Here is a 20,070-nt window from a genome sequence, read left to right on the forward strand (position 1 = left end):
CATTTGGCATGCAATTTGGTTCAGCATAAACAACGTATAAATTGTTTTGTCTAACAGCCTTAAATGCAACAAATGACTGATTTAAGTCTTTCATAACACCATTTCCCCATTTTCCAATTAATCCACTTTCATTTAGTGCAGCACATGAAATCAAGTTATTGCACAAATCAGGAACATGTCTAACATGTCTTAAGGTTAGCACATAGCCAGAGTCGAACTTTAGACAAATATCACTTATACCAACAACTTTACAAAGTTTTTCATTTGTCATTGAAACACTAGCATACGAAATAAACCTATAGTTTGAAAACAAGTTTCTCAAAGGAGACATGTGGAAAGTACATGCAGAATCAAGTAACCACTCATTAGCACATATAGTATTAACATCAACACAATTTCCTTTAACCATGAAAACATCTCCTACATATTCATTTTCTAGTCATATTAGCATGATCATTCTGTTGGTTTCTAAAATTCTTAGGATGTGACATTGCTTAGCATAATGATTGGGTTCCTTACAGTTGTGACACATTCTGTTCTTAGGCCTAGATTTAGATCTAGATTTCTCATTGCTCTTTTCCTTATTTTTTGATTTTCTGTGTTTTTTCTAACTTGTGACCTACCCCTAGTAAACATCACTGCATCACTAGCATGTTTATTACTTTTATTTACATGCAAGTCAAGTTCTTTGCTTTTTAATCCATTCATGACAGTGTCAAGATTTATACTATCTCTGTCATATTTTGATAACAGACTTAACATCGGAATAAGAATCAGGAATTGCATTCAAAAGAAAAATATGGGTATATTCATCAGTATTCTTATCGCTTGTCTGTTTTATATCTTGAACTAACTTTGTAAAAACATCTAAATTTTCATCAATGTTTCGATTCAAATCAAGTTTAAATCAGAAAAATTTTTTGAGTAAAAACAGTTTGTTTGACAAAGATTTTTCCATGTATAGCTCTTCTAATCTTTCCCACAATTATTTTGTAGAATTAAGTCTTCCTAGTTTTCTAATCACAAAATCAGATAAGTTCCAGATAATTAGAGAATAAGAACATTAATCTATTTTAGCATTTCTTTCATTAGTCATTAACACATTATAATCACCATCGATTGCTTTGGAAACTTTTTGAGTTACTAAAAGTCCTTTCATTTTTTGTTGCCAAATGGAAAAATCAATTTTTTCATTGAATGGTGCAATATTGAAAGAAGACACAGGCGACATTTTGACAAATATTTCACACCGTCGCATAGAATGGCTATTAGTGGTCAATTACCTACTCTTTTTTGGAGCAGCGTGGTACGTAATAGCCAACTCACGCACACAACCAAGTGTCAGGCAAGAATTAACTAACTATCAGTGGTCAACTACTTACTCACTCTTGGAGCAGCCAGTTACGTGATAGTAGTGTCACACAATTAATTATACATAAACATCACGAATACCCAAATATTTTCTAATACATAGAAGTTCAAGGGTTAGCCATCCGTTACTGATTGGGGCAATTTTACCAATTTCTGTTTACACATAGGATTGCAAATTCAACCCGTGTTCAACTTTTTAACCTTGCTCTGATACCAATGTTGTGATTCTCGATCTTCTTGAATGTTGGGTGATCTGCACAGATTCTCAACCAAATAATTAGTGCGGATAAAACTCAAAGGTTAATAATATAAAACAGAAATATATATAAAAAATTTAAAAAAATTGTTCAATTGATGAAGAAGGCTCAGATCGCAGCCACTCATTCGCCAACTCCAAGTCGTCCTACGAGGTAACCCACGAAGGTGTCGATTGTGGTGGTTCCTAATATGAAGTAACCCAAGAACCCTAGAGTGTTCCTAGCACAAGTAGTGTATCAGGACAGAAAAATTATGAGGGAATTCGATAGGCATAGACAGTAAGTTCGTCGCTCACAGAAAAGAATATCGAACTGGTTCTCTATTTTTCCGAAAACCCCAAACCCATATATATAGAGGAGAGCTGGATGATAGATCCCAAAAGAGAAGGAAACAACCTCACCTTATCAACGGCCAAACAGACTCGATCGATCTAGAAGAAATAGGGATAAACACCGAGAGTGACAGAACAGATTTATGAATGATTCAAATTCGAATAGAATGGGGAATAGAGTGGATCAGTTCTGATTTAAGAAAAGAATTAAAAAATCAGACAAACCGGATCGGTGCGGGTTGGGGTCGGACATGGTTGGCTCGGGTTGGATCGATCGGATCTGGGTCGAGGTTGAAACACACCAACAATTTCAATAATTGTTTGAAGATTAAAGTGCATTTAGAGATTCTATGGTTTCATGTCTTTGTAAAAAATAATTGTATGTGTAATGGTATTTATGTAATTTAGGTAAAAGTTAAAGATATTTTGGTATTGATATATAATTATTTTTATTAAAATAGAAAATAAATATTTAGAATGAGATAGACAAAAATAATAAAAATAGTACTTTGAGTCAAAAATAATAAAAATAATACTTTAAGTTAGGATGAAAGGAGTATAATATTCATTCACTCAAAAGTTTACGTTCTCTAGTCAATTAGGAGCCGGATCTGAACCTCTCTGAATAACAAAGTAAGATTTGTGCTTGAGAAATTCATTTAGAGGCAAGCTAGTTATAGAAATTAGCAATTGTGGACTACTTTCATCCATTTCCATCGAAAAGCAATCAATCATACACATAAATTAACAATTTTCCTCACCATTTACAATATATTACCGAACCAAAAAGTTCTACTAAAAAAATATATTAAAATCAAATGCTTCTAAAGACTTTTGGTAATTTTTTTATACAATGAACCCCACAACAAAAAGTAAATTACATTTGTGTATAAAATAATTGACCAAAATTTTTCCAAATTTAATTACACTGGTTCGTTCGTGAATACCTAAATGCCGCAACAAATATTTACTACCAAATAACTACTTCACCCTCGAACTAAAACCTGACAATTCCATATAGAGTTACTAATCTTCGAAAACTCTAAGATGCATCAAGTTTTGCCGGAATGCCAGTGGGATGGCGACGCAGATTTCGAGAGAAAAAGAGAGATCGGCAACCGAGGAATAGATGGGTGTTCAAGATTGGCAAACCATGAGTGAGCAAATGACGAGTTCGATTTTGAAGTCGCCGGTTCCTTCCTTTCCGATAGGGAGTGCAGTGCAAGTTTTTCAAAATAGGGACTGAATTCAAAGGATTTTGTGCAAATAGGAATTTAAAACTAATTATCCCATGAAAAAAAAAAAAAAAAGTGGTAGTATATGATATTTGTAGAAAATTAATAAATTAGTGTAATGATATTTTTGTTGCAAACTAATTAATAGGGTGTATTTGTTTGGCTTTTTCAGTTGTAAAGAAATAATAAATAATAAAAAAAATATTGTAAACAAATCCAACCAAACATGTCCAGGGATTCTTTGCAGATATTCAACAACACAAACAATAGAGACAGAGTAGTGATATTTCAATTCAACCTAACAGCAACAGCAACAACACCTCATCTTCTCATTTGCTCAACAACAGAACAGAAGAAAAATACCAATTTAAATGCAGAATCGACCAGCACAGGACTAGACCTTATTATTCTCCATTACAGATTTCAGCAACGTTTCTTAACAAACCCCACACTGATACCTCAAGCAGCTGCCACAGTTTCGGCAGGCTTTGTTTGGGGTTCCACAGCTGTTTCAGCAGCAGGCTTTGGCTCGGCTGCAGGCTTTGGCTCGGATTCTGCAGCCGGCTTTGGCTTGGCTTCTTCCCAGAACGATGTTGCTTTGCCTGTCTTCGAAACAGTTTGCAGAACAGCTTCCGGCTGGACATTCCCCTTCACCGTCACCTTTTGCTTCTCCATATCTATGTCGAACGATTCAACGCCTGCGCAAAGATATGTGCCGCCGATTGAGAAGTTATAACATCTTTCTTGACAGATGATGAATCAACATATCATTACTTTCATCAAATATATAACGAGCCTTTGCTCAAAACCTATGGTAAATAGAATCTTTAATTGAGAGACAAAATTGCAGTTTTGATCCCACCAGAAATGCTTATTTATTTCAATGTTAGTCCTACAAGAAGTTGATTCAATAATATGATGATTTTCAGGCTCATGAGAATGACATGCAAAGCCATCTAAATGTTCGCGTTTGTTTGGTTGTGGTTCGAAATTGGGTATTAATTAGAGATTTTGTTTAAATAATATTTTGATGTGATGTTTTATGAGCAATGGTATATTTTTATTGGAAATTGTGCGGAATGAATAATATTGATTTGAGTTTCAAATAGTATTGAAAGGGCATAGGTCTTGCATGAAATTTCTAATCAGCCAAAACAGTCTCAAAATTACAGAACTAAACTTGCTAAACATTGGCCTAGTTACGACCAATTTTATTCATGATGTGACTAAACTCGGAAATTCACTATATCATGACACTAACTTTTGATCCATCAAGATCCTAAACCTGTGCGCTTTCTCGATAGTTTGTCATAAACCAAGAACCACATATATGCAAAATAATGCACTGTTCAGAAGCATAACAGGACATGGCAGCTCATTAATTCTGTGCTTTAAGATGAACTTCATCTCCTCTCCTTAAACATTAAGAGTACCGTCCCAAGTGAATAAGACACATTTAACATAAGGGTTCATGATTTAAATGCTGGTAAGCAAAAGAAAATCACATTGCGGACATGAGTGCCTATTTCAGAAACTATGCCAATTTTTTTACAAAAAAATGAATATGACACCATTTCCTTGGAATATGCATATATCCACATTTAAAAGTTTTTTGTTAATAACAAACGCATAAACACACTATAGTTTAGGGTAGCCCATGTTCACATGAAGAAAGGCGGCTACATATTAGGCCGGTAACCTTAATCTGCAGACTACTGCTTTCCAAGGATTATTTGGTATGAGAATAGAATCTCATGTGTGAAATTTCAAGGAAAGATATAGTGATACACAAATACGGAACAGCAAGTTTAAAATCATTGGTATGACTACAAAATTTAGTGCATTGGACTATAAACAACCATAAAATGAGCTCAAGGGTGGGAGTCCATCCCCTAGGAAGTTTTTTTCAAGGAATGATCAAGTTAGAACAAAGGGTGATTATTGTCGATTTCTAAGGCCAATTTCAAACTTGAAGGGTGAGATGGGCTGTTATAGCTACTAGCCACTCGCAGTAGCAGAAGAATAGAAATGTTTTCCCTTCCATTTTCTTTCGATTCTAAATTATAAAAATCTCCGACAACAGAAACCATCACAACCATTGATGTTCTTTTATTTTTCATTCTTCAAGTTCAACCAACCAAGCTAGCCATTAAAGGATTCCAGCAGAGGCGGAATCACTAGATGCAATTAAACAGATACAAGAAATAAGCTAGCATCCAATTCTGCCTAATTCTCTTTATATTATGCCTAATCAAGAATCTAACAAATTGGGATAATTAATATATGCAATGCATTAGAGTTTCTGTTAGACTTCACACAATGCAACAATTTTCCAATTTCGATAAAGAAAGAACTTCAGTTATATTTTATGATCATCAATACGGATAGCAAACCTTCCATTTTTCCGAGGACCCTCTTGACTGCTCCAACGCAGCCTTGGCACGACATGCCAACCTTGAGCTCAACTGTCTGAAATTAGGGGACGGAAGACATTACAAGATTAATCAGAACAGAATCAATCAATAAATCGGAAATTAATGATCAATCTCCATCGGATCGCTTTCAAACGTAAATATGTATGCAGTTGTTAACAAAATCAGTTCAATTACATTTCCACCTTCATTCAAAAACATGAGACGAAGAAAAAGACCAAACAAACAATTCAGCGGAAAATATATAAATCCAAAATCTGATAAAAAGAAAACTAATAATCGAAAACATCGAATTTCAGGTTCCATCCAAAATCAAGCACAACTTAAACATCATCAAGGAACGATTCACCACATCGTTTATACCAAAGCTCAAAGAACGAAAGATCCTGACCTGAGCCATTGGGGTGGTGAAGTTGATCGTTTTCTTTTTTTCAAAGGATGGGTTCGCGAAAAGTCAGAGGAGATTGCGATGAGAAGTTGGGGTGCGTTGAGAGCAGTATTTATAGAAGGTGAAAAAGAACAAGGAGAGCGAAGTTGACGGGCAAAATCAAATTAGGGTTAGATTTGATTTGAATTGAATATAATTGAATTGGATAGGGAAATGGAAAAGCTTAGGATGTTGGATTATTGGTGGATTTTGGTTGACCAAGAAAGAGTGGGGATTGATTGGGCCACACCACCACCACCACCATCGTCGTCGTCATCATCATCATCATCATCGTCGTCAATTCATCATCCACCACGATTGAAGATTGATTATTGTTGTGATATTTTCACGTTACGCAAACGCAGACGACAGACAACCAATCGCCTCCTTCCTCCCATACAAAAACATGGGACGATGCTCTCTCCCAATCTCTCGTATTCTACTCTCAATTTTAAATATTCTCTTCACTATCGTGCGATCATTTAGTCGGACACAAATTTTAAGAGGAATAAATAAAAATAATTTTATTTTGATAAAAAATATAAAAAAATGGCTATTTTTTTACTATAAAAAAAATTATAATAAATTTAAATGATAATAAAAAAAAAATTAAAAATAAATTTAGATAATAAACGGTATTAGACTATAGATGTGGGGTTTGTTTATTTTGTTTTTTTATTTGAAAATTTTTTTAAGGTATAAAAAATGAATAATATAAAAATTAATATTTTATATTAAATATTGATTTTTATAAGAAGATAAAATATATATTGAGATATGCGTTAACTAAAAATAATTGGTGAATAGATTACAAATTAAAAAATCATGATATTTTAATATTAAAGTAAAAAAGTATAAAAAGTAAACTAAAAATATTATAAATAAAATTATTAAATAATTTGATGAAAAGATAGTAGAATAAATAAAAAAAATATTGCATATTGTTATTACTATTTATTAAAATAATAGTAATAAAATTATTTAATGTGCATAAGTACCATGACAAATAAAATATATATATATATTTATTTATGAACTAATCTAAAATAATTTTATAAAAATAAAATAAAAAATTTTAAATATAAATAAAAATATTTATTTATTAATAAGTTATTAATACTAATAAAAGAAATTTGAATGAATATATCAAAAATAGTCCTTAACATATTAGAAATTTAATTAAAATAATTTATATTTATTAAATATATTTAATATTGATAAATTTATTAAAAAACAAAATATGACAACTATGAAGGATGAATATAAATATCTTTACAAATATTATAACAAATACTCCCTCCGTCCCGAAACTAAAATTTTATTTGCTTTTTATACGTAATTTTAGAAATATTAATATTATATTAGAATATAGTATGAATAAAATAGAAATGACCAAAATAACCTTATTAGTATGTGTGATATAAATGTAACATTTGTGTAATATTATGTAAGTTGTAAAGGTATTTGTAATGTTAGGTAGATAGCACAGTTACTAAAAAGGAAATGAATACTTTGCTATGGGACGGACTAAAATGAAAAAATAGATACTTTATTATGAAACGGAGTAAGTATATATTTTTATCAAACATAACATTATAAATTAATTTTCTATTATATTTATATTTTTAAATTTTTTTTGAGTATTTTCTACAATTATTTTTATTTGAATTATATTTAATATTTTTTTTATTAAATACCACATCAAATATTATTTAAATTGAAATTTAATTTTAAAATTTAACTAAAACTTTAAATATATATACATGTATATTTAAACAAAGGTTTGAATTCTCGTAAAAAAAAGTAGTAAAAATAACAAATAAAAATAAAAATAAAAGTAAAAGTAAAAAACTTCATTTTAAATCTAGATGAATACTTATAAATCAAACTTTGTTTTTATAAAAGTTTATTTAAATATAATATTATTAAAAGTGCTGTTAAATTATAAAAATGACATGCTAATATAAATATATTTTTATTAAATATTTCTAATTAATTTTAATATAAATTATATTTACATTTTTAAATATTAATTTAATTGATAATATATTTATTTATTAAATTCTATATATCAATTATAATTATAATTGTAACTTAATTTAATTATGATAAAAATCAAAATGTAATTAACTTTAAATTTTACTTTACAATTTATTTTAAAATTTTAAAAATTATATTATAAATATTACATTATCTATTATACAGTTAAAATTTATATGTTTTAAATTTGATATTTCCATTATATTTTTAAATTTTCATAAGGGTTTGTTGTTTAGTATTTTTAGTTTGAAGTATATTTTTTTTATAAGACTAATGAAGAATTGTATTCAATAATATAAAAATAATATTTTATATTAAGTATTACTTTTTTATTAAAAATAAATCGTATATATTTTTTTGTTTAAAGGTGTTGATAGAGAATCATCGAATCGTTGCTCATTATTAATATTATCATAAAAATATGCAATACTATTAAGTTAAGAATTATAATTTACTCCCTCCGTCCAAAAAAAAAATTGTCTTTGTTTTTTCATTTTCGTCCGTCCCAAAACAATTGTCCTATTTCTTTATTTAGTAATCGTGGTCCATATTTTATAACAAAATTATTCATACTTTTCCAAACTATCCCTAATTATTACTCTAATCTATTTTTTAAAATCCTTCAAAAAGTAAGGAGATTTTAGTCTTTTATATTATATTTTATACATACTTTCAATTAAATAATATTATTCTTTAATTTTTGTGTCTAACTCCCAACAAGGCGCTTCTTCTGGGTAGGAGGGAGTATAATTTTGTATATTTAATAAATTTATTAGATATTATATTATCATCATTACTTAATTTTTGTACATATAATCTTTTGTAATTACGAATAAGAGTTTTTTTATATTTTAATTAATATTTATTATATTTTATAAATTTATTATATGATTAATACTATTTTTATTATTTATTTTTTTATTTAAATACACTATTTTTTTTGTAATTTTTTTTTAAATAGATAAACCAAAAAGATGTTGACAAAAAATCTAGATAAAAAAAACAAAAGAAAAATTTTACTATTATGATAAAAAAATATTTTTAGTTTTTAATTTTTAATTTAAACTTAAAATATTTATGCATTTATTTAAATATAATTTTTTTTATATATAATTTTTTTTTTTTGTTTCAACGTGATGAATAGGGAAAAAAAAATTATGCAGAAGAAAAATAATACTTTGTGTTTGTTTTCTGTTTTGATATTTTTATGTGAAATACGAAGAATTGTGCAGGTAATATAAAAATAAAAAGTAGGTGTAATATATTAATTTTCTGAAAAAAAAAAGGTGTGAAATTTTTTTGTTACAAGAACATAGATTATTTTGTGTAATCGTACGTATATATTCATTTTTTTAACATATTTTATTATTTTACTTAAATAATTATAAATTAAGATTAAGATAACTAATTAGTTTAATTAAAATTTTAACAAAAATAAACTAAAAAATTTAAAATGAGATTAAATTATGTAATTATTTTCCAAAAAGGAAAATGAGTGGGACGGACAGAAACGGCAACATGGATATGGTATGTGGGACAGAAAGTATTAAATAAGTAAAATATAGTATTCTAAATTTAATATTAAAATATTTTTATTTTTTTTTATCGTCCATAGCACATGTATTTTGTTACTATATATTTATATATAATTATTATAAATTAATTTTCTAACAAAATAAAGAAATTACAATAATATATAAACATACTTATTTATTTAAAAAATGATAGAATTATAAGGTTATAAATTATCATAAATAAATGTTAAAAATATTAACCACACACTTGTTCATGAATTTACAATTCTGATTTTTTTTTTAAAAATTATTTTATCATTTTTTTTTTATCATATTAAATAAAGAATTAATTTTATATTTAAAAAATCATATCAAATAAATATTTTAATTTAAAAAATCTTACTATTTTTAACCTCAAATCTAAAGATTTGTTTCGTTTGGATAAATTTGAAAGATTTAGGTTTGAATTTGAATTGAATTTAAATTTGAAATTTTATGTTGTTTTTTATTTATAGGTTTGGTTTGAGTTGGATGATTTTATTGTGTATTGATTTGATAAATAAAAAAAATAATGACATAAAATATATATTAAATTAAATTTATAAAATTAATTATGATAGTAATTTGAGTATTATAATAAAATAATATCATAACTTACTATTATTTAACTTATCAATCTTTCTTAATAATATATATATGTATATACATATAAGTAATACAGTAAATATATGATATTCCTTCTATCTCACTTAATTATTCATCTTTGTCTAGATATGTGTTGAGATATTTTAGATATTCAGATTTAGATTTAGTAGATTTATATCTAGATTTGATCATATTCATAGATTAGATTACTTAGATTTGAGTCTATCGAGTCTGTTTTCTATTGCCTATATATAGACTCCTTATTTTGATGATCAACAAAGATAATCTCATTATTTTTTCCCAAAATTTCTAACAACACGGAGTTTTAGGTATTGAGTAATTGGTAAATAATTTAAAAGTATATTAGACAAAATCATCCCATTTATTTACGATGATCCAAACTTTCTTCTTTCAGCTGAAGTTGCCTATTTGATCGAATAGGTCTAGCTACTGACTATGGTACACAACTGTCATTGTTTACACATCACATGTGGATTAGTGGATTTCTGATAGTTGGAGCTGTTGTGCATGCAGCCATAAAGCCATACTGCTCCGTGGGCCTCATAAATGGCATGAATGAAAGCACTTGGCGGAGAATACTAAAATTTTGCTTACCACCACACAGGTTGTTCACGCCCAGGCTGTCATGGATTTTTTTGAGGTTATGAGCGAAAATATATTATAAGCCCTATAAATACATGATTAAAATGTATTTTTAAAATAATACCATTGATTGACGTCTGTTGGACAAGATGTTGAACGTAACAGTTTGGACAATGTCAGTTTGAGAAAAAAAAGATGAAAGATGATCTATCTGTAAGTTTGGAAAGTGAAAAGAATTGAAAGAGGGTGAAAGAGATAAAAGAGAAGGTGAGACGGGTTTGGTCTGAGTTGGTGGACACAATACGACATGACGTGAAATAAAGAAGTGTAAACGACAATTAAATTTGAAAAAATAGGGTGTGACGTGTCAAGAAGAAAAAGATAATATATATATATAATTAGGGTTTAAAATTTAATTTTAAAATTAAATAGAATAATTAAAATTTAATAATATTAATAGATAATATTTTAAAATATAGACCCTCTATTAATTAGGGGTCTGAGTAGTGTTCCTGCTATAAGTCGCTCATGCGAGAAATTCAGCCACTTTGGAAAATTTTGGTTTTTCTTGTTACTCTCTTCGATAAGAATAGGGCTTTGAAATGATAAAGAATTTCCTAAAGGAATTAGCAAGAAAGAATTGAAACCGTAGACAAGTGATGGGATAGTGTGTCATAAGACTAAGATATACACTTTTCTTATTCAATAGAACTAAACATTTTTTTCTTTTTTTTTTTTCTTCATAGACGCTAAGCAACAATGCTGGTTCTTTCTTTTTGATGAACTCTCACTAAACTAAAAAAGAAAGAAAAGAAGTCCCGTAAGAGATGGCCTGGTGGTGTGGAGGTTGGACTTGCGACCGTGACGTCACGGGTTGTCACCTGCTACAGATGATTCACCTTGTGTGACTTGTCTATCGGATCTACTCACATTAAGTGGGATATTATTTTAAAGTTTTATAATAATAATAAAATATATATATTTTTATTTTTAATAATTTTTGTATTATGTAAAATTTATTATTTATAAAATTAAATAAATATTGATTATATTCAAATTAATATATTTATAAAATCCAATTTAATATATATATTTATATAATATTAAATTAATATTTTAATTCTGTACGATTGATCACATAATTTATTATACAATAAAAAATTATCCCAAAATAATTCAAAGTAGAAATTTTCAAACTAAAATTTATTTCAAAAATTCCCATATAAACGGAGGCTAATTATCACGCACAACCAAACATATGTTGAAGGAAGGCATATTTGGTTGTCAACCGGATGAAACCTTACCCGCTACTATCTAAGTATCTACTCCCTTTTATAATATCGGTAAATTCTGTTAAGTATATCCCACGTTGGAAAATGTGTGGGATTTCCCCTGGTATATAAGGTGAAGGGCCACTCCACCTATCACCAATTGGTTTTAGGTTGGATGCCCGGATCCTTTCTTAACAAATTCTTTTTCGGATTATTTTATTTTAATATTTTATTATATAATGTTTTTATAATTTTAAATAAATTTTCTATATTATTATTGTTGAACATAAAAAAAATGGTAAGTAGGGTTTCCGAGAATGAACCTACCAAATTAGGCTAAGATTTTTATTCAAGTTTAATGGGCTTTCAAAAGTCCGAATATGGATGTTTTTAAGGAATAAATTGCCTTGGGAAAGAGCAGATTAGGTGAAGAAGCTTTCTCAGGAGAAGGCAGGTCTGGTGCAAAGGTCGGGTACGATCAGGTCGGGTACAGAGTTTAGGAGTAACAAGGTCTGGTGCAAAGGTTGGGTACGATCAGGTCGGGTACAAAGTTTAGGAGTAAACAAGGTCTGGTGCAAAGGTCGGGTACGATCAGGTCGGGTACAGAGTTTAGGAGTAACGAAGTCAGACAATGAGATCGGGACCGAGGTCGGTTGCTCTGTGGTCGGGACCACATTCGGTTGTTCTGTAGTCGGGACCACAAGCGGGTGCTCTATGGTTCTATGGTCGGGACCACATTTGGTTGGTCTGCGGTCGGTTGGTTCTCAGTCAATTAAATAGGTCTGATGGTCCGCAGTCGGTTGAGTCGGACGACATGGAGGTCGGCTGATATGGAAGTCGGTTGATGCGAAGTTCGGACCAAGTGAGGTCGGACGAAGAAGAATAAGACGGACGATACGTAGTCGGACAAGAGACCAGATTGTGGTCGCTTGATGGAACGGCCAAGGAATTGCTTGGTCTAGCGACCAGTTAGTCTCTGGATTGGTCGGGTGACACATAGGTCGGGCGAAAGGCATTTCTGGGACGGTTCAAGTCGTGAGAGGCAGTTCTGGGGCGGTTGGAGGAAGTTGCAACCGGCGAACAGTTGAAAGAGGTTGCAACACGTGTCATCAGAAGAGAATTTTTGGGGCGGTTGACAACGGTTATTGTAACCGACCAGATGGAGGTTCGAACCGTTCCTTTAAAGGGTTTTAAATAGATCTACTCTTGACCTAAGAAAGGATCTTCAATCGACATCAAATTCAAGAGAATTGCTTTTGGGGATCACCACTTTAATTTCCAGTCTTTATTTTATTTTCCTATTTTATTTATGTATTCCACAGTGATTAGAAATTCTTAATCTCAGGCACTAATTATATCAAATTCGAAGATATTTCCCTATTTTCGAATTTTACTTTTTATTGTTGAAAAATTGCATCAACAATTATATTAAAATATTATTTAAATTCAAATTCAAATTTAAATACAAGTTTCTTATTTTAGGTATAAAAAAATATCATAATAAAAAAGTATTATTTTAAATTAATGTTTAAATATTTTGGTATTATAAATATGTAGTATGTATGGTTTTGTTCATTTTTTTTATTTCTTTTATGACGTAAAATTTGTGTTATAATATAAAAAATAATATTTTATTTTGAATTATTGATTTTTTTAAATAGATAAAGTGTATATGTTATATATAGAACTAATATATGAGTATATTATATTTTTTTAATAATATTTATAAATAATTGAATACTAAAAGAACAAATTTATGTTATTATTTTATAATATTAATTGAAAATAGTATAAAGAATTTTGAGTCAAGGTATCCTACATTTCATTTTCCATGCATGTTATTTATATATATTTTATAGAATATTATATTTAATCAATTTTTATGTTTGAATTATTATTATTATTATTATTATTTAACATAATTTAAAAGTTCAAGGACACATTCAAATATATTTTGAAAGTATTTTAAAATTTTGTATTGATTTCATAATAATAATAATAATAATAATAATTAAATTATCTTTTTTATCTTTCTATTGTACTATTGTTTAATATATTATAAAAATATTATTACTTTTATATTATACAATACTAATAAAACTAGTTTAATATTTTTACATTTATTTCTTACCTCCAAATATAATACTAATATTTTTAAAATTTCGTAAAAAAACAAATAGATAAATAAATATGGAATAGAGAAAGTATATATTAATATAATATAATACTCTCTCTGTCCCATAACAAAATATCCATTTTTTCATTTTAGTCCGTCCTATACCAAAGTATCCATTTCCTTTTTTGTAACTGTACTATCTACCTAACATTACAAATACCCTTACAACTTACAATATATTACACCAAATGCCATTACCTTTATATCACATATACTAACAAGGTTATTTTAATTATTTCTACTTTATTCCTACTATATCCCAATATAATACTAATATTTTTAAAACTTCGTACAAAAAGTAAATAAATACTTATTTTTGAAACGAAAAGAGTATATAATTTATTAATTTACCAAACAATTAGTAAATTAATATAAAATATTATTTTTTATATCAGTAAAATAGTTACATATTTAATATAAAAAATATATCAATTTAAGAATATGGAATGAACAAATCTTGTAAATATAGCATAGAAAAATATGATTGTACTATAACATGGATATGTACTTGTAATAAAGTACAAGTTCAGTCCAAGTACAAGTATCTCAACAAAGAATATTCATAATACATGTTTCATTTTTAATTCTTCTTTACTCTTTGGTTTGGTGTATTGATAAACCAACCGTACGCATCCATTCAATACTTAAAGGTGTGTTTGTTCGGGGTTTGGATTTTGAGTTAGGATTTGAATAGTAAAAATTTTGAATTTAAATAGTTGTATGATGTGATATAAATAGGTGTTGATGTGATGTTTTGAATGTAAAATTGATTTTTAGTATAATATAAAAAATGAAAAATAGATGTTTGATTTGATATTTTTTTGGGAAAAAAATTGAATAAATAGTAGAATTTTGTTAAAATTCTACAAACGAACCAAAAAGGTTGGTTGGCACTGTTTCTACTGTAGTGTCACCATTTTCGATTCATCATTTATTAATTGTTATTATTTAAACATAAAATTATAATTCCGCACAAAATTGACGGGCGTGATAAAGAGCTGAAGCGATCCAGGCATAGTGAACTTTGGGATGACTGGATAATAAAATGTTTGAGGGTACTGCTCGACTCGAATAATTCTCTTTCTGTCCGGTTTTAACTGTTTTATTTACCTTTTGCGTCATTGTAATAAACATTAAAAATATCTTTATATTTGTACAATTTTTTTTGCAGAAATGTTATTATAATAGTATTATAAGACTGATATATGTATTTTTTTCATTTTTTTTAATTTGTACTACGTTTTCATATAGTAATTAATATTCAAAATTCAATACGCCAAAAATAAATGAGACTCTTAGAGCCGAACGAATATAGTATTAAATATAATTTAAGTGAATTAATTATAACTATTCATGTAAGGGCATCTCCAACCCAGCGCTGGGTTGACATATTTGGCGTGGGTTGTCTCCAACCCACTCCAAATCCAACGCCAAAAATTGGCGTTGCTACAGTGCAACGCCAATTTTGGTGTTGCACTGTAACAACGCCATTTTTTTGCGTTGTGCTATTTATTTATTTTTTTTTAATTTTTTTAATTTTTAAAATTATAAATTTGATTTTAAAATTTAATTTTTATTTTTTAAAGTTTTATTTTAAATTATAAAAATAAAAAGTTGTTTAAAATAATAGGAAAAAATGAATATTTGAAGAATAATAGTGAAATATGGAGTTATGGTTGAATTAAAATTATTGTAGCAACTGCATATATAGAGTTAAAACTGGATAAATAAAGTTGATGGATTGAAGATGGTCTAAACAATATATAAATTCATTTTTTAAAGTCCAAATGAATGCATGGACACCCGGACTGGTTGCAAAGGCGCTTAGATAGAATGCGGGGCGTCCAGCAGGACTAATTGCAGAGGCGCTTGGACAAAATGCATGAGTGTCTGGACTAGTTGCAAGGGCGCCTGGATTGGTTGCATTCGGTTTGACTGGCGCCCGGACATGAGGTAGGGGCGATTGGCGCCTAGACGAGGAATGAAGGTGATGGACAATTGGACTATGTGATAAGTCGATAGGCACCCGGAGCAATGGTCTGGTGAGCTATTGGATGAATGGCCGCTAGGATCAATGATCAAGTCTTAGATGATAATTTCAAAATAAAAAGTGAGAGAAGGATGAACATCCGCTCTTTGTGTGTAGGAAGAACATATACTAAGGCCGCCCCCTTGTGTTTTAATATATATTCTAATTTTGTTGAATAAAATTAAGAATTTGTTACAAATCATGTTTATATTTAAAGAATTTAGATATTCCAAGATTTTAGATATAATTAGATTAAAATTTCATTTTATATATAATTATTTATTTATTTGAACTGAATGTTGCATTCTTTTGTTTGGTTAGTCAATTGGACAGATTGTTGATTCACCAAACACCATTTAGATTTTATATATAGGTAGATTATATTCATTGTAAACTTAGATTCAACACCTCAATACAAGTTTTATAAATTTTACTTCTCATTCTAGTAATTTAATTTTTTTGATATTTCTCTTTCTTCTCCCTAATTTCTTTATTATCAAACATTTGAGTAGCATTTGCTACTAATTAAGGATTTATTTATTCCAAATCCTCCAAACAAAAAAGTCCTTTTGTTATCATCCGATTGAAAAATTTCAACCTATTTAACATTATCAAGTCAATTTTCAATTCTTGATCATTGAGATTTCCGCCAATTCTGATTAAGAGATCGGTAAGAGCATTGTTCTGAGCCCAGTGAGACAATAAATTGTTCCTGATTGAAAATCATTCTAAATTCATCAAATTACGATCAAGACGACGTGTATGTAGCCTGATGGCTCGTTCCAAAGTAGCAACATCGGCAGAAGAAACTAATGTCGTCCATACGACATCTTCAAGTCTTCCACTGCCGGCAACATCCATCCCAAAAGGATTCACTCTGACTAGAATGGAGAGGCCGGCACTATATAATGGCCATGAGACATCAAAGTTGACCACAAATAGCATTATGTATGTACTATCCAAAGTAATATGCCAACAACTCATTCATAGTTTTTTGGCTATGGCCCAATAGATGGCGAGTGCAAGTACAACCCCACTGACTTCTTAAATCGAAGGTAGTGTTGGAACGTATCAATTACGATGACGTACTTCGATCGAATTTGGAAATCATAACCAACAATGACCGCATGCATCTGTACCAATGAATACAGATGCCAACACCACCTAAACATATAGTGACACGGCTCCGGATCACCCGAACCTGAACTTAGACGGACCGATTGCAACCCGAACCCGGTCGAAACTACTTGTTTCCTTGGAGGTTGTGATCCTTTGATCTTAATCAAAATGTGTGGTTTAGATTAGCTTGTCACTTAAGATGTGTGGCTTAGATTAATTTGTCTTTTAATATATATAGCCTTGTTTATTTTCTTGATGGATACACAACTTAGATGAGAACATTTTGAGAGAGGGTTTACCTAGCTTTGGAGAGATTCCTTAGAGTTGGAGTGATTCCATCCGCCGAGAGGGCAATTCGATTGTTGAGCTTCGAATGCAATTGCGTGAGAGACGGAAGATGCATCGGCAGCCTCGGACAGTCCGTGGATTCTCGAAAGTGCTTGCTCGAGAGGAGTGATTGCTTTTGGAATTCAACTTATCCTATTTCTATTTCGATTTTCGATTCAGCATTTGTAAGTTCCCGAATACATATTAGATACTTGTCTTCGAGTTTGATTCATGAAGATGATCTTAATCCATGTCATATAGCATGCCGCAAACTACTGCACAAGTCCGGATCTATTATGCTCCGGAGCCCATACACAATGGCGAGACGTATCCACATCCCACTCCTCAACAACGGATCACATCATCATACGGAGTTTTCCCAGAGCTGCACCAAATTTTCAACAACCGCAGGCACCAACAATTCATAGACCCAATATCATTTTGGAACCATCATCATGGAATTCACAACTCGCGGCTCAACCTGAGCAAGAGTATCCGGACGTAGTACAAATGGTATAAGATGCCATACACCAACACCTTGGCGCCCGAGGCCAAGGACCACACGATTTTGCATATCGGAAATTTTTTCTAGAATAGGTATAACGTAATTATCTATTGTCTCAACAAGTTAGAATCACGAGTCTCGTGTCCTCGGGAGAAGAAGTCCAATCATTTGTTGAACACATGGCAAGCTTTACAATTTAAATTAGGAAATTATCCCTTATTGAGTTTTAAAAATTATAGTTTTTTTTGTTAACCTTTATAAGAACCGTCTTTATATAGTATTTGTCCCTCTTCACTGACTCTACACAAAATTAGACTAAAATATAGCTAAAATTCTACGCTCCCAAATTTAATGGAAACAAAACAATAATTTGGGAAATCAATCACCTGTTATTTTTATTTATTTATTGGCCAAAAATTGTAGGGAGGTAGCCAATAGCTCATAAACACTACTTTTAGGGTGTATTTATTTTGGGTGATTATGATGAATTATAATATTTTATTTAATTTAATAGCTTATTTACTTTTAATTTAATAATACACCAAAAAAAAAAGGTCTAACAATTCAATAATAAAAAGTAAAAAATTCAACGCTAAACCCTAAACATCAGTTATTATATTATCAATACATTTTCCCCGTAACTACAAAATAACTTCAAACTACAAATACCAAAGGTTTGTTTGGTTAGTACCGCAGACATTTTCTTACACTGTTGATTATTGTGTTACTAAATTCTTCCACCCAAGTTTATTGTATTTTATTTAACCCACAAATGCCGATGGCTGTACACAACATTTTACTCTCATTTTTTGCTTTCTACTAGTGAATTTAGTTAGTGGTTAAGTTTTTGAGTTGAAAATTGCGTTTAAAGTGATTTTTTAATTAATATTTGATTAATAATGTAATTCATATGAGATTAAAAATTTTAAAATGTATATTTAATTATTTTAGTGATTGAATTTTAATAAAATATACAATACCAATATTATATTATAGAAAACAAAATTTTGTATAATACAAAGAAATAAAATTTATAAATATTCATTTATAATTAGCATAAAATAATTTTACAAATAAATAAGAATTTTGTTTATTGATTTTACAAATAATTTTACAAAGTGATTTTTTAATTAATATTTGATTAATAATGTAATACATATAAGATTAAAAATTTTAAAATGTATATTTAATTATTTTAGTGATTGAATTTTAATAAAATATACAATACCAATATTATTTTATAGAAAACAAAATTTTGTATAATACAAAGAAATAAAATTTATAAATATTCATTTATAATTAGCATAAAATAATTTTACAAATAAATAAGAATTTTGTTTATTGAAAAAAGAGAAAAATATAAAATTTTAAATAGATTTTGAGTGGATCCCAAATAATGTATATATATATATATTTTAAAATATATGTAACATAGTGAACCGACAACGTAACGTAATCGTAACAAAACAAATTTCGTCATATACTCCTCTGTCCTGCTGCATATGATCATTTTCCTTTTTAGTCCATCTCATAGAAAATGACTATTTTTTTTTTTAATTTTTGGTAAATTTAATAATTTTAAACATACTTACCAAATATAAATTTAATAAAATTTCAAACTTCTTCAAAATTTATTTTTTTCTAAATAAATAAACGTAATGTTTTTTACTTGTATTACATGAAATTTTATTCTTTATAAAATGATATCCATATTGTATATATTATTTTTTTATTGCGATATAAATTTTAAATATTCAAATACATATTATATTCTTTTTAATCATATA

The 20,070-nt window shown here is 28.9% G+C and overlaps 1 protein-coding gene across 1 annotated transcript; it reads right to left on the bottom strand.

Moving 5' to 3' along the window:
• Positions 1-3,424: 3,424 nt before the first annotated feature.
• Positions 3,425-6,417, bottom strand: LOC127259735 (copper transport protein ATX1-like). Its single transcript, XM_051287300.1, has 3 exons — positions 6,019-6,417; positions 5,589-5,664; positions 3,425-3,893 (listed from the first exon to the last, which is right to left on the bottom strand). The coding sequence occupies exons 1-3, from the start codon at positions 6,025-6,027 to the stop codon at positions 3,655-3,657; spliced, it is 324 nt and encodes a 107-aa protein (XP_051143257.1). The 5' UTR covers positions 6,028-6,417; the 3' UTR covers positions 3,425-3,654.
• Positions 6,418-20,070: the final 13,653 nt, after the last annotated feature.

The sequence above is a fragment of the Andrographis paniculata genome, unplaced genomic scaffold (assembly GCF_009805555.1).
Source record: "Andrographis paniculata isolate CXL003 unplaced genomic scaffold, ASM980555v1 Contig60END, whole genome shotgun sequence".
Lineage (NCBI taxonomy): Eukaryota > Viridiplantae > Streptophyta > Magnoliopsida > Lamiales > Acanthaceae > Andrographis > Andrographis paniculata.

Coding starts and splice junctions, on each gene's coding strand:
- LOC127259735 (XM_051287300.1), bottom strand. Junction 3,894..5,588: donor GGTCCTCGGAAAAATGGAAG/GTTTGCTATCCG, acceptor ATCTTTGCGCAG/GCGTTGAATCGTTCGACATA.